This window comes from Lagopus muta, chromosome 8 (assembly GCF_023343835.1).
Source record: "Lagopus muta isolate bLagMut1 chromosome 8, bLagMut1 primary, whole genome shotgun sequence".
NCBI lineage: Eukaryota > Metazoa > Chordata > Aves > Galliformes > Phasianidae > Lagopus > Lagopus muta.
This window is the reverse complement of record NC_064440.1, coordinates 32,425,614-32,441,679: the sequence shown is the minus strand read 5'-3', so window position 1 is coordinate 32,441,679 and position 16,066 is coordinate 32,425,614. Positions and strand designations below refer to the sequence as shown.

The following is a 16,066-nucleotide window of genomic DNA, read 5'->3' as shown; positions in this document are numbered from 1 at the left end:
TAAGAATCGTAGAGTAAGTACAGATTGCAGAGGTGATGTCCTAGCTTCAAAACAGTCCCAGCACGTGCGGGCAGTTTTTCCCTTCTTTGTGGCAATGATACCCTCAGCTCATAAATGGCTTGGATGGAGGTTAGGTTCAGTGCAGTTCCTCTACACTTTGTGCAAACTGTCTTTGGATTTTTGTGTTCAGCCAGCAGATCAGATCAGACTCCAGTTGACCAAATTCCAAGCTTCAGGACGTATCAGTCATCTTTTAACCAACAGATTTCAAAAATGAAGGAGTTCTCTTCCCTTACAAAGGAAATTTTGGTTAGGAAAATTACTAGCTATAGCAAGGTGTGTATGTATTCCCTCTAGTTGGTTTCATTAACTGTTTTGCATGCCTCTCATCACACTGCAGACACATACATTTTTTGAGTGTGATGAGAGGCAGTTCCTCTCCCTTTTCTCAATTTGGTGGGGAACCCGGGGGGGAATGTTTGAACTTCCTCTGTCCTGAGCCTAAACAGGCCTCAGAAGTTGTGGGACATAAAATGCTCAGAAGGTCAGCAGGGTCTGCTGTCAGCCAGAGGGGCTGCTATGTAGGTGTCAGTTTGTATGCGCTTTTACCCAGGATGCTAGGTGTGCTCTATTGAGAGCATTTAACAGCTATTGGAATAGAAGTATTTAAATCTTTAGACAAGGCAGTACCTGCACTAAATTCTGGAATATTGTAGCATACTTGAATTCAAGAGAGAGAGCTGTTTTACTACATCATCATCATTGGCCTTTATGTGGGCCATACTGTACTTCAAAATAATTGTAATATAGCAGCTGTTGCAGGGACTAGGTTGTGCTGAGCCATATCCTTGTCATGGACACAAGCTGTTCTTCTAATCAAGTCACATCTGTGACTATCAAGATGCTAGGAGGTTGCTGTGTGTATAGAGACATGCAAAATATCATAGGAGCTGAGAACGGAAGCTGGGGATAACATTCAAAGCTGATTATTTAAATTATTTTTATCTATGTTTTCTTTGGAGTGTCCTGTAGGGTCATGCTGATACTGTAATGACTAGAATTAATAGAAGTTGAAGGATTCAGATACAGACTTCAGGGGCATGTCTGGGTATGGTCCTGCGTAAGCTTTGCATCAAAAAGAGGATCTCAATTTTTCTTCTACTTTTTTTTTTTCCCCTCAAAATCAAACGACATTTTCTAACAATCAATGTAACTTAAGGCATTTAAACAGATAATGATGGTGATGGTACCCTTCTAATACTAAAGTGATAAATCCCAATACGGCATCAGAATCGCAGCATGGCCTGGGTTGTAAGGGACCTCAAGGACCGTGAAGCTCCAACCCTGCCCACAACCTCCCCATTTAATACCAGCCCAGGCTGCCCAGGGCCCCATCCAACCTGGCCTTGAACACCTCCAGGGATGGGGCATCCACAGCCTCTCTGGGCAGCTGTTCAGCACCTCACTGTTCTCTTAGAAAAGAACTTCCCCCTGACAGCCAACCTCAATCTTGCTTCCTTCAACTTAAAACCATTTCCCTTGTCCCACCAGAGGTGCTTGGAAACAAATTCCTTATGCCATAATCTTTATCAACTTTGATTTTGCTTGTACTTAAAAGCCTTGGCCACGTTTACTCCATCCTGTGCTCTGCAGAGATGAATTACACATATTTAGAAACTCTCACGGGGAGAAGCAAAAACACATGTTCCAGTTAACAACAGCATGGTGGTTATTCAGAGGTAATTATTTCTCCAGTATTAGAGAACATTTATGTCAGTGTGGAATGAAGTGTTAATGTGTTGTAGACTTTGAAGGCAAAAGTCTTAATCCTCTATACAAGCATATTATATGGGGGCAGATTTCCAAATGCAGTTAAAATGGAGTCTACAAATCCTCGGTTCGCTCTGACTTTAATCTCAAACATAGGTCCCAAAGATGATTTAATGCCACCCCTTGTTAAGAAGAGCTCAGCTGAAACCCACGTTAGCTCTGCATTTATCACAGAACGCCTGATTGGATGTGACAAGATATTTGAAGATTAGGAACGTGGTGTGATGGTTCTGTTCTCATCAGTTTATCATGTCCCATATTTGTATGGCTTTTTTTTTCCTTTCTCTGCCAGTGTCCAGTGCTGAACTTGTTAATAGCTTAGGCTGACTGCACACTGATGAGAAGAGGCTTGTTGGCTTTAGCCAGGTTGCACATAGGACTTCAGGTACCGAGCCAGGACAGAAATGGGAATTGATGCTGTCCTAATGCGTGTGCTGAGAAGCATGAGTCAGAAAGATTTTGGAGAGAGGCAGCCTGTGACTTGAGAACTTCAGGCTTCATCACCAGTCCAGTCCTTGAAAGTTCATTGCTGTGAAATATTCTGGAGCTTGTGCAAGCAGGTACTGTCCCATTTGATTCAAAGCTGGAACAGGAAAGAGTTCGCAGCCACTTAGACGCGGACTGAGACTGCGCTGTGCTGCTTAGATCTGCTGAACGACTCTCAGGAAAGGCTGGTTTTCCAAGGACAGATCAAAAGAGGTGGTTACACAGAGACTGAGGCATATTCAAAAGAGAGGTCGTTTGTGAAGTAAAAATGAAAGGCACAGAGCTGAGAGAAGTTCATCCTGTGCCTCCTTAAAGGGAGGCAAGCCTTCCTTACAGTCCTACGGGCAAGATTTCACGTAGTTGTGGATGGGTTTCATTTTTTTGTATGCCAAATGGCTCAATACAGGTAATGCTGTACCGATGGGTTTTGGAATATATAGTGGGTACCAAATTGTTACAATGATGAAAGAGCAAGGAATCTGTCCTGACTGTGGTCAGTGTCAGTGGTCAGTTTTATGCTAGGAGGTATGCTCTCTGTTACCCAGCCCCATTCAAGTTCTGGCTGCCTACTGATTTAATGCAGACGCTACATTGTACTTCTCCATCTCCCCAAGCCTCACACTGCTGCAGTGTGGTACTCACGAGTGGAAATCAGTGCTGCCAGACAAAGTGGTCTCTCAGCACATAGTGTCTTGCAGCAGAATACACTTTGGCTCTGTTTGAGGAAAAGCATGTGTTCTAATTAATGATTTCATGTACACAGAAATAATTGTAGAGCCTGTTGGCTCCAGCTGGTTGCAGAGAAGGCTGTGTGCTGTGGGTTGACTTTATTGCCTCTAATAGGAATGCTTTATGCAGAGAGGCTCCTTGAGCTAATGTCGATGGCTTTGGTTTCAGAGCAGTTCATCAGCACCTGTGGTCATTACAGGGCTGGCTTTCTTTATTTGAAGCAAGATATTAATCTTTGCAAAGAAACAGGAAACACGATAACTTTATGAAGATGATTGTTCTTTTGCTTGATGAACTGGCTTTGCCTGCGAGGCCCATCTAGTGGATTTTAGTGGCTTTCTGTCACAGATGAATCAATCCCTATTACGCAGGGCCTGACTTGGAATATTTTACAAGGGACGTTAATCCGTTTACTTAAAGCACAGGCCTCAAAACAAAGTCACCGTGCAACCTTTTAGCAAGCGTTCCTCCCTTGTGTTGTGTCAGGAGACAAAAATCTCAGCCTTAAAATATGAGGGGTGCAACAGATATCAGGTGGACTTGCAGTTTTATGGGGTGAGCAACCCATGGAAAGCCTCTGCATCAATGCTGTAGTTAGCGACATTTCAGTATTTATTCCCAGTCAGGTGTATGAGCAGGGAGTTAAAGCAGACTTGTTAGTAATTTATGGTGAAAATAACAGAGACATCATTGTTCTCTGAAATGATTTAAATCACTGCCCAGTTTTGATGCGTCATAATAGTGCAGTTGCTCTTAACAGCACCTCTTGATCAGTGGGACTTGTGTTCTGCTCATGGCTGAGAACTCAGGCTCTCGTTTGATGAAGATGGTGAAAAGCTTCAAGCGCAAGGTTTGAGTCACCCAGTAACTTGCTAAGGTACTTGCTTAACTGCAGGGTGGGCAGGCTGGGACCTAAAAGGTAGTATTCAAGTTGCACATTGGAAAGTCATGGCTGAGGCTACCTGCCACCGAAGTTGTAAGTAAAGCGAGGTGACAGCGTGATGGAACGCGGTTTGCTTGTATCTAGATTTAAATGTGGAACTGGTAGGCATTGTGAGATCAGTTGTCAGTTACAATTTGTGATTATGTGTGATAAAAGCTAATCTGAATGTAAAGGTGACATTGCTCAGTGTTTAAACGCTCTCAGATTAAGTGGAGAAAGGGAGAAGGGGCTCTTTCTTTTTGACTCTATTTCTTTGTATAAAGCAGAGCACGTTTTTGTGTGAATAATCCTGGCTGATTTCTTCCTGCTCTGGGGAGCCCTGTTCTGTGAACACCAGGCACTGGGAGTTGTGGATGTAGAGATTGCGGGGGGGTTGCTGGACAGCAGAGAAAAACTATTAAGCACACTCAAATTTGCTTCTACCCTGAGTTGTTTATTTTGTGTAATTTAAATGCCAAGATTATCATTCCAGGATTAACAAAATCCCTCAGATCTCTGAAAACGCATATTACAAGTTGACTGAATTCACCTCTTAGGGAAGGGGTGAGGACCACAAAACGTGGATCGTCCATCTTGAAAAAGAGTGCCTTGAAGAAAAAAATTGGAGTGACATAAATAAAACCTAAAGCGGTAAGAGGGCTGGGAAGTGTTGAGGCAGGAATGGAAGGCTTGATTTTAAAGCTCGGTTTGTGTATGTGCTGTGTTAGGTGGGTTAGTGCCAAAGATGTAAAAATAGGTGTTTTCTTAGCTTTATTCCACGGAGCACAGCACTGCTTCCTTTCTCTTCTGCATTGTTCTCCAGTCTTAGAGTTGAAGTTGACTATACAGGGGACTCAGTCTAGAGTGTGTAGGCCATGTACTCAATGAGGTCAGTAAAAAGGCTTTAATACCTGACTGTGGGAGCACTGTGGGAATTGCAAATGTGTTGATGTTTTGGCATGAGTGTAAATATACAACCCACCCTGCTGAGCATCCTTGTTAGTCTTAGAACTCTGATTTGAACTTGTAGTTTCAAATTGGATGGGTGGGAGCGGGTAAATTCTATACACGTTTGAAAAGAAAAATATTTTTCTCCTGATTGAACAGTAGGATCTTATTTTCACATTTTAGCCCATTACACACAATTTCCAGTTGAGAAGGCAGGATTTTTCACATGCAGTGCTTATTTTCTTTCTGCCTACCTCCCCTTTCTGGTCATTAATTGAGTGTTCTGTCCTCAGCCTAGGGAGTGGTGATGGATAGCAAATTAATTATGTGGGATTGGATTATGATTCAGAGCCGTATTTCTTGCGCTACAGAGTCTATTTTGATGAGCATAAAAGTTCAGAAACGCCTAGTAGAGAATTTTTTACACCCTCTGGAGATGATTTTCAGCATGTAAAGGAAAATAATGGCTGCATCAGCTGTTTCGTGGTGGTGGACTAGTAGTGCTAGTAGTGGAGCTCTAAGAAACACGAGCTAGAGTCAACCTCTGGCTGTCCATACTTCTTTTGGATGGGTAGGAGTGACACAGAACTGCTCTCCATCCTCGAGCTTAGCCTTTCTGAGCCCTACTGAAGACATGGGGCCTCTGTGCTCTTAAAGGTGACTTTACCAAAATCTGTTTTTGAAGGCAGTGTTTTTGTCACGGCGTTAACATTGCTGCTGTTTTGGTACTTTGTATTTTGGTGAAAGTATTTTTAAGCAGAAAATAGACTGTAATGGATAGATGAATTCACAGAGGTGGTCGTGGGCTAGAAACATACCAATAATGTAAACAGATTGCATCCTTAATGCCACTAGAGATAAGGACTTCTGTGCATGTCCAGCAGTATGTGAAGCTGAACTGATGGTTTGGTGCATGTGCTGGGGGGCAAAATAAAAAAAATAAAAAATAAAAAAAAAAAAAAAAAAGAGATTGGATTAAAAAAACAAAAACAGAAAGGGAGAAAAGTGAAGACTTGAAACCTGTATCTCTGATCATTAACACCCTACGGGGATCCGTGTTAAATAACCTGTAACAGTTAACTAAAGGAAAGGTAAACAGTTTTAATGAAATTGAGCTGAGTATTAAATTTGAGATAGCATGCACACAAGAGTACTAGGAAGATTACACAGTTGAAGGTGTTAGCAGAATAGGTAAAAAGCAAAGTCAGCCTAATGAACCTAAGTCCAAATAACCCAAATGAAGTGGGTGACAAAGAAAATAACTCAAGTGCTTAGGAAGTAATCTGTACGTGGTTGGAAACAACAGTGAAACGTGATACTGACGTGCACTTATGATACCAAAAAGCACTGAAGCCTGTGGCTCATCGTTTGCCAGCGTGTCAGATGAAACTCATAATTGCTGCTGTCTTTGGGGCTTAGCTTTGTGTTGGGGTGGCAAGGAGAAGCTGCTTGGTATACAGCTGTATCTGTTTAGCTCTGTGATGTTTGTGGGTGTCAAGATTTTTACGTAAGGATGGTCGGCCTACGAGTGAGGCAGCTAAAAGTTGAAAACTTTTTTCACTTATTCAGAATTTAAAACCATTTCTTCTCATATGCCATAGTATTCCTGGTTTGTGGCATTTTTAACCTTAATTAGGTGTTTAGATTGTAGCTCCTGAAAAATTGGATCTAATAAACAATAGATGCATATTTTTAGTGACTAAAGGTTTGGTGATCATTGTAAGTGCTTTTCTTCAATTCTCTGTTAGAAATGATGATTTCCTTTTAAAATCAGTGAGAGTTGATATGACGGATGTCTCTTTGAGAACTGATTACTTGTGGACTACCATTCAAATATTGTTCGGACCACTTTCAGCATATTTAGTGTTATAAAAGGTGATATCAGCAGTTGTCTTGATAGCTACTGATACACATTTTGAAGTCAAGAGATCTTGTTTTGTCAATCTTCAGTTTGGTGGTAAAAATTCTATGGTTGTTTGTGTATCATTTTGGAAAGTATCTTTTTGCTTCAGAGCATTAGTGCCATCTTCATAGAGTCTTTGATGACTAGTGTAGACATGGGATTCGAAATTGTTTTCGGTGGTGATGTAGGTACACCTTAATATAGCAAGCCAGATTAGATAGGACTGCACCCCACTGCTTGGCTTTGTGGTTTGATGTAAAGGAGCAATGAGGGATCAGGTAAATGAATGCGCTGTTTCTGTTGGAGGCACGAAAATTTTCAGTACCCGTGTGCTACTTTTGTTTTATTAAGCTGTCATGCGTCTTCCATCTTCATTCAGACATAATGGGAAGATGGTTAAACCAGAGCAATGACACTTGTACAATCTTGGTGATTGTTAACCTATTTCCTGTAGCTAACGAGACGTGATTACTGCACCGTTCTGCCCTGCAGTTGTCATGCTGTCTATTTTTGCCAATCTTTTCAGCTGATCTCCAGGCACTGCTGTTGGGAAGTTAAACGCTGTGTTTACGTAAGTTGCTGGCATTCTGTGGGAGCACTCAAATTAAGATGTTGGGTTGAAGGCTCCTACCCACCTTAGAGAAAACAAAGTGAGGGTGGAAGTTGTTTCAGCTTGTTCTTCGGCAGGAGCTTGTTTCTCTGCACTTATGATGTGGGAGATTGCAGGGGTAGTGGGGGACTGCACTACTTCATTTGTGCAAAAGCTGACCCCAGTTCGGTACTGTTTGAAGGAGACTTTCTGGCTGCTGCAAAATAGTCTTCTGTTCAGGGTTTTGACTTTGCTGGAAAGAAGTGATAGAACCGCATAGGTGCGACCATAAAACCTTCACTAGAATATTCATGTGGAATAGTGATGAACTGAGAGTGTCTAGAGAGTGCGTGGTACTAGTAATGAATTACTTTGAAACGTTAATATCCCATACTTGAGCAAGGCTTGCACGTGTATGACGCCTCCAGGTTTCTCTGACATGGTGTTTTTGAAATTCCTCCTCCCTTCTCTGAACTCAGGAAGATGCATTGTGTTGGTAGGCAGTTTTTATTTGGACATGAGGAAGTATTACTTTTCAGAAAGGGTGGTCAGGCACTGGAATGGATGCCCAGGGAGGTGGTGGAGTCACTGACCCTGGGGGTGTTCAAGGAAAGGCTGGATGTTGTGTTGAGGGACATGGTTTAGTGGGAGCTATTGGGAATAGGTGAACGGTTGGACTGGATGAGCTTTTAGGTCTTTTCCAACCTTGGTGATTCTATGATTCTATTTTCCCCCTCTCTGCCCTAACCTGTGAGGTGATGTAGTTAGAGCCAAAGAGTAAGTACAGGAAAACAAACCTCTTGCAGGGAAATTGCAAATATCTGTATCCTCATTTTGCCATTGCAGATTTGCGTTTGCCATCAAAGTGCATGTTGTGTCTCCTTGTCCACACAACTTTTCACATGTGCATGGCAGTTTGAAACAAGTGAAATTGTTATATTGATGGAAATCAAGAGAAGTTGTTAATAAGTTTCCCCTGATATTTTATATTTGGTTCAACTAAGAAACTGTCACACGACAGTCACCTTTCCAAGCGATTGTGTTTTGTGTGCCCAATTGTTCTCTGGTCTGTCATCCCACCTAACAGTGAAGTCTCTGATTCTGATTGCTAGAACCCCTTTGATTGCTGCGGGAGTTATTGGTGGCCTCTTCATCATCGTCATCATGGGCCTGACATTTGCTGTGTACGTTCGACGCAAGAGCATTAAAAAGAAGAGAGCGCTGCGGAGGTTCCTGGAGACTGAGGTGAGGGTGTAGGTGGTGGAGGAGGCAATCTAGGAAATGTTTTTAAGCATAACATTTGTTCTTCGTTCATCACATACAGCAGGGGTGATTGCTACTGTCTCCCCGTTCCTGTACTTTGAAATGTGTTTGATTATGATGTTAAATCAGGGTTCCCCTCTGCAAGATAGATAATCAGTCTTACAAATATAGTTCCGTAGCGATGTTTAAGTAGTGTTGTTTCCTGCTGTATTTTAAGGATCCTGCTCCCACTTACTTCCACTCTAGAGCTTGACAAAAGGGTTTATGCATCCCCAGTCTGTTTTCCTAAATACCTTTATGCCGGCTAGAATTTGTGTTGCTTGTTGAATACTGTTCAGGTTTATAGAAAGCTGAACTTAATGCTTTTAGGTATATTAACCTTGCCATCGTACCAGCCTCCACTTAAGCAGAAGTGATTTTAAGCACAAGCACTGGCTTTGGCAGCAGCTCCTGTTCTTCATTTGCTCAGATAAAAGCTGTGGCTGGTGGTATTTCTCCTGAGGGAATGAAGTCTTAATAGAAGTAGTAGTAGAAGGTCTTACTATGTGGGGAAGCTTGCCTGTGAAATGGAAGGTTAAATCAGGAGTTTCCTGAAATAAGCACACACAGCTTCAGCTCCCTTCTCTATTTCTAGCTGGAGGTTATAATAAACCGATCTTTCTCTTGGTCGTAGTAAAACTCTTCAAGCATATTTTTAAAGCCCACAATACTACTACTCCTAGCCATTCCTGTGCTGATGGCCTGCAAGTCGTATATATACAGAAGCATGCTGACTTTCTTTCAGAGGGAGCCTTCTTTCTTTGACTAAGTTAATACTGGACATCTAAACAGGAAGTGAGAAAGAATCCTTAAGTGCATCTTGCAAATAATTTCTAAGATAACCTTGTTGCTGTTTGGTTTCATGTTTTGGTACTCAAGTAATTTCCAACTATTGACATTCGTAACAGAACTAAAATAGTCTGGTCAGCTGGTAAGTAGTCCATGGTGCTCAAAGAGCCATAGCAGGAGTTCTGAAACCACAGAGCAGTTAGCCTTGTGAACAGACTACTCTGAAATACTGCAGGAGTGTGAATCCTATTTGAGCAGGAGTAGTCCTGAATTATTTCTCCCATCCTGTTAAAGGAGCACGCTGTTTTTCACTGTTTAGAGTATTGTCCTTTTCACGTATTTTTTTTCAATTTATTTTTAAAGAACCCTTGCTTTTCTGGCAAACATGGTACAGTATTGATTTCTAAAGTCATTTTTAACAGAATGGTGGTTTGTGGTTTATTTATGATGTTTCTTGGGAAATGGTTGCTTTTTTGAACAAATTATTTAATTGTGCTTTTTTTTGTTTTTGCAGCAAATTAATGGCTGCTCAAAATTGTCTCCTTTAAGTTGCTTTCTTCTTAAATTTGTCCTCCTATATGGTACAGCAGAAGTTGAGAGGAACAGACCCTTCTCCAAAACAGAATAAGAATATAAGATGAGCCATTAAGTCAGGGTTATTCAAAAGAAATATGACTAATTTAAGAGGCACTAAAATGGGCAAAAATACAACGTGGTCCACTGATAATAAATGCTGTATTTCTGTCAGGCAGGAAATATTTATACTGTCTCCATTAGCGGAAGTCCTTGGGTGCGTTATTGTGACACCAATTCAATTTCCAGTTTGTAGTTCCATCGTGTAATTTCTGGTGGAAACGATTGCATTTTGAGTGAGGATTTTTTTCATACTATTTCTCAGTTTCTCAGCATTTGATTGTTTTCTTTAAAAGTGAGAGATTCCTCCAGGAGTTGTTAGATCAGCACTCTTTACTGTCTTACTCCAGTGTTTGACTGGATTGGTTGTTTCCAGTATAAACTGCTCATGGATTTTCACACTTTCAAATACTAAACACTATTGGACTTGACTTCGTAGCTTGTGGAACCCTTGACTCCAAGTGGTACGGCACCCAACCAAGCTCAGCTTCGCATCCTGAAGGAAACTGAGCTGAAACGAGTGAAGGTTCTTGGCTCTGGAGCCTTTGGAACTGTATACAAGGTAATAGTCTTCTCTACAGCATTGATTAGCCTTGTTTAACCTGTGAACAGTGAGGTTTTGACCTCGTTGCTGGTGATACTCATTAGTGGAAGTTTTTCAGTAGTTTCAGGGAGTTCAACATCAGATTACAGAACAAAATAATCCATAGTTAGTTTAATTCTGTGGGAATTAATAGGTGGTGAAAAAATGTGCATCTTTGTGCTTACATCGTTTCTTTTAAACGCAATTGATGAGAAAACCAAGAAGATCTAAGGACACTTGCTGGCAAACAACCACCCACTTACATAAAGGTTTAGTTTTGATGTAAGAAGTAGTTTAGTGAGACATATTTTTCTCTTTTTTTGCTTTTAATAGCTTATTTTGTGTATTTTCAGTTTTGATGTTCGGGATTGAACTGCATAATGTGACAAAATACATAAAAAAGAATTAGAACAGTGAAATTTTTATGATTGTTGTCTTAGTCTTCTGTCACTTTGCCTTATATTTCTAGGGTATTTGGGTCCCCGAGGGAGAAACTGTGAAGATTCCTGTGGCCATTAAGATCCTTAATGAGACCACTGGTCCCAAAGCCAACGTCGAATTCATGGATGTAAGTCATTTCGAGTCTTGGGGGGATCTTCCTTGAGTCCACAGAGGTTGTAAAGAGTAATTCCTGCCAGTTGTTTTTCTTAAATAGCAGAAGGAGGTTGTTTCACAGGAGCAGTACTGTACTGATGGTTAGCACATGTTAGAACCTGCTGGCCTATGCACAAAAGCAGCTGAGTTTTAGTAGGGACATGTCCTTCTGTTACTCCTAGACCAGCTATCTCTGTGTTAATGGATTCTGTATGGTAGCAATACTTTAAAACAATAAGCACCAAACAGTAAACAGCTGGGGGTAGATCAGTGCTGCTTCTCTGAAGTAGAAGAGCTGGATTAATTGGTGCAGGACAGTGCTTTGCCCTGGTCAGATAATAGTGTTGTGGAACCCTAAGCATGTGGTAACATCAGTGCCAAAACGGTGAAGTGCTGGGTGTTTCAACATGCAGATGCCACCAGCCTCAAGATGTTTGGGTTTTGCTTGTCCATCAGTGGAAGGCTCGTTACTTCTGTCTCATGTGCCAGCAGTTTCCATTTTTATGGCAGAGTATAGAGATGAGAGAAGGAATTTGCAGGGGAGCGTCTTGCCACCTATGCAAGTTTTGCTTGTGTAGAACTCTCAGGAACAGAAACTTAACTCTCTTCTGCTTCAGTTTCCCTGAGAACTCAGCACTGAGTCTGGGAGCAGTCAGCAGCAGTAAAAACATAATAGGGAGGGAAAAAAAAAATGCCCATTTTTAAAATTCCTTGGGCTTTGCTAGTCTAAAATACTGTTAATAAAAGGTCAAGATCATTTTTATGGATGTTCTGTGTTCTGTCTTTTGCTTTGTGTCAAGATTAAGCTTCATTGGCACTGAATGTTTGTGTCCAAATCAGAGGCAGTATTTTGACAAATAATAGCAATTTGCATTTTATTTGTAAAACTCTCCTGTGAACTTGAAAATTACATAGGACTTGTAAATTCTGGAGGTCTGTTCAGTGTACAGCCTTAATTTGATAAGCATTAATGGGACTATAAACCACAAGGAGACTGTACTCCCATTATATAATCTACTCCTACATCTAGAAATTAATAACAATGTGCAGTTACAGCTCTAGCTGTTTCAAGCAAATGATCACAAGTTCTCACCATGGAACTAAAGCTGTGTGTAGACCAAGGCGCTTCCTACGCTTTCTTCAGGAGTGCTGCGTGTGCATGTTTGTTGATGACATATAATAATCATTGTGTACAAACACACAAAAAAAGGGCTCTGTTTGGATGAAATGAATTGTACTAAAGCGATAAAGAAGATGAGATGTTTGCTTAAAGGACAAAATAATGATCCATGGCAAAGCTCCAGGAAGAGGAGGTCTGGTGTTCAGTGATCCATCAAAGTGAATGTCCAGGGAGTGGAAGGCTGCTACGCCCAAACTGCACGTGTGCTGTTTGATGTCAACAGACAGTATGCAGATGCCTTTTTCAAGCAGATGGAATTGGTATTGCCCTATGGAAGTCACTGGAAGCGTGCAGTTTGCACCACATGAAGAGCTGACCTTCTGATAGAGAAACAGTAGTAATCGCTCTTTCTGTGATAGTGATTAACCTTGAAGCACATCACAAAGAATGTGTAAGATCCTCCTTAAAAGACCAAGTTGGTTGTTTAGGGGTTTTGTAGCACAGCGTCATCAGCTGACTTAATTCACTGGACTTCATTTTCCTCCAATGCGTGCATCTGATGAATGGCTCAGAAATGGAGACTTTGTTGGATACTGTAAAGATTTTAACCACGTAACAGGCAGCCGCACTAGGAGAGGTTTCTCTTCATACTAACATTGTCTCATGAGCCTCTGATCTACTAATAATCAGGTGGAGGAATCGCATGGGTTGTTGTGAGTCCTAAAGGTCAGTAAAAACCCGAAGGTTACTTTTAATCTTAGCTAAAAAGAAGTAGACCCCATCATCAACTGATAGAGGTAACGGTGAGAAGGACTAACGTGCTTCCTATCTGTGCTGCCCTGGATATGTGTGCAGCAGTCTGTGACATTCCTTGCTGTATAGAATTGATGGGAGGGCAGACGATTTCCCTCTTTTGAAATAATTTTTCGTGCAGAAGTACAGAAGCTCCTGCCATCCTTGCCTTCAAACTCAGCCATCTATTTCCTGAAAGAGCTGGCATTTTAATAGATAACTTTCATGTAAAAGAAGGGCCTGGAAATTAGTTATGGTTTTATGTGACCATTGCTTTCTGTCCCGGAAGGGATATAATTTTATACTGGTAAGCTATTATGGGGAGATATTCTTCAATGGGAGATATCTAAGTGAAGTTGTAGTAGGAAGCCTTTTTATTCCTCGTCACTCTGAGACTTTGGTCAGTGTAACTCTGCTGGATGAAGTTATCTATTGGCGTTATCTCATTAGGAGAATGCATGAGTACATGTGAGAGCACAATCCATTGGCTGTGCTTTGAGTAAGAAGAGTGATGTGAATGGCCTTTGTCAAAAGCAGCTGTTTTAGTTTTTGTTTTTTTAAGTTGTATAGGAGCTAACTGCCATTGGGAGCATAATAAAGGATTATGCTCCATAAAGGACTTCAGTGGGATGTCTGACAATGCTTCAATGGAAAGGGGACATTAATGGGAAGGAGGTATCATGAGTTATCCACTTGACTTTGCTTTTTTTTTGAACTTGTTAAGTACAGGTGAGCTTTTGTTGGCAGTTTTTACTCAGTTGTGTGTCCTTGTACTTGCAAGTGAAGCTTAGCATTCCCTTTGGAGAGGCTGTGGGAGATGTAAAGCCTCTTGCAAACACTGGTGTGTGTACACAGAGCGTAGTTGAACGCTTCAATGTCTACAGCAATAGCTGGTAGAGACAGTTGTGGCATGTTCCAATGGCTCTGCTTTATACTTGTGATGTTGGCAGAATGTCTTATAGTGTTCTGAGATCCCACTGAATGTTATGCTGGAAGTAAAGGAAAACAATTTGGCTGCTGGGCTGTCATTTCAGCATCTTGAACATCTGCTAATGGGTCTGTAATGACTGTAATGATATAATGTATGGTGTTAGCACCTCCTATAGCCAAACACCTCCCATCAGGGGATGATGAATTGACAGTCATCAAAAACTACATTTCCTATTTGGAATTTTTCTGCAGGGAATGGCAGCGGAGTCTATTTTGTGTTTTCTTTTCAGACCCCCAACTACCTTTCTTTAACACTGCCCACTGCTTTCTTACATGGTTGCTTTTTCTCTCTGGTAGTTCTGTGTCTGTCATGAGGCAAGACAAAGCCCTCCTGCATATCTGAAACCACTTTCTCCAGGGAAGCAGCAGAATGTGCATGTGGACTGAAAGGGGTATACTCTTTAGTACTTAACAGAGGTACTATATTTTCTTAAGTTTCAGTTGTTGGTCATTTATCTCTTGGAATAATTTCCTAGGCTAAAGGATTTCCCCTCAGGCACTGAAATGGTTTCATGTTTGGGGTGTTTTCATTTCCCTGCTGGGTTTGCCACACCTCATGGTCCCCAGAAATGCCCTGAAATTTCAACTCTGAGTACCAGAAAGCTTGCTGCTGCTTGTGTGTCTGGCAGGGGAGCTGCCACTGGCTGCCGGCATCCAGAGGGAAGGTGTCCTGCCCCTCACCCCAAGGCTGGCAGCTGTAGGAGAAGATGAGGCTGTTGGGCAGGTAGGAGAAGGCTTATTATGGGAAAAGTCAAAATAAGCAGCTGAGAGGCTACTTGATAATTGAACAGGGACTTTTCATTTCACTTGTGAAAACAATTTCCTCTCCTCGACCTCTAATTATTGGACCGTTACGATTGTCTGCTAAGTCAAGTAGCCTGATCAGGTTTAACATCAAACCACATGCTCAGCAAATTATGTCATACATTCCAGAGACACACTGCAATTGAAAGTGTGCCAACCTATCTTTGAGGCTAAGAAATATCTTTAAAATGATTGTGTCTTGGGGGAGCAGACAACTGATGAGACCTTTTCTTTCCTAGCCCTCTAAGCTTAGCGCTTTCAGGAAGTAATCTTGTGAGCTCTGATTCTGTCCAGGGTTTTGATCCACTTACAAATTTAATCTATCTTCACAGAACTTAAGTGCTCCATTGTCTGTTAGAAAATAATTAGAAGCTGCAAGCACATGCCTGCATACACAGAGTTCCTTGGAAGCCCCTGAGCTCATTGAGATGAAGACAGTTTGACTGATGGTGGTCAGCTGATACTGGGCCAGAAGCTAATAATAGAAGGCAGCGCTGCTTAGCTAGGTGGGAAAGTTAACTTGGGAGAAATTAAACTGAAGGGTCTGGGATTTATGCTTGGAAATAAATTTCCCGTTCTCATTTGTTTCTTGGTAAGAGAGCTTCAAAGGCAGTTGGTTTCTTTTATGGTTTTATAATTAAGATCTAGGGGGATTCTTGATTTATGTTTTTTTCTTAGGCTTAATGTAGTTCCCTGCCACCTCCAGTAGCAGTATTCATTGAGCAGGAGAGCATTTGCCAAGCAAACTATGAAGATAATAAGTGACAGTGACCTCCACTAGGCGTAAGGCAAACAAATCAAAGCTGCCTGTATGGAGAGGGCCAATGCACCATCCTTTATTCTGTCACATTTCTTTGTTTAATGAACTAAATGAGCCAAGCAGTCAGTCTTCACGTACTGTGAAAAGATAAACTTCTCCTAAATTGTGAGCCCCTCTTATGTATTAAGACAAGTGCTGAAGACTTACAAATTTAGGCTTGGTTCACGGGTTTCAAGGGGAAAAAATCATTTGTCAAAGAGGGTTTTCTCTCGTGTTCTGCTGGAAACCAGGA

The 16,066-nt window shown here is 41.4% G+C and overlaps 1 protein-coding gene across 6 annotated transcripts in view; it reads left to right on the top strand.

Annotated features, from left to right (window-relative positions):
- The window catches only part of ERBB4 (erb-b2 receptor tyrosine kinase 4), a 504,768-nt gene that overhangs the window by 391,329 nt on the left and 97,373 nt on the right, over positions 1–16,066 (top strand). For all 6 annotated transcript variants that reach the window (XM_048954014.1, XM_048954011.1, XM_048954009.1 and 3 more), the window contains 3 exons: positions 8,520–8,652; positions 10,571–10,693; positions 11,184–11,282. In XM_048954014.1, the coding sequence (XP_048809971.1) occupies positions 8,520–8,652; positions 10,571–10,693; positions 11,184–11,282 (355 nt within the window). The remainder of the gene's footprint in view (positions 1–8,519; positions 8,653–10,570; positions 10,694–11,183; positions 11,283–16,066) is intronic.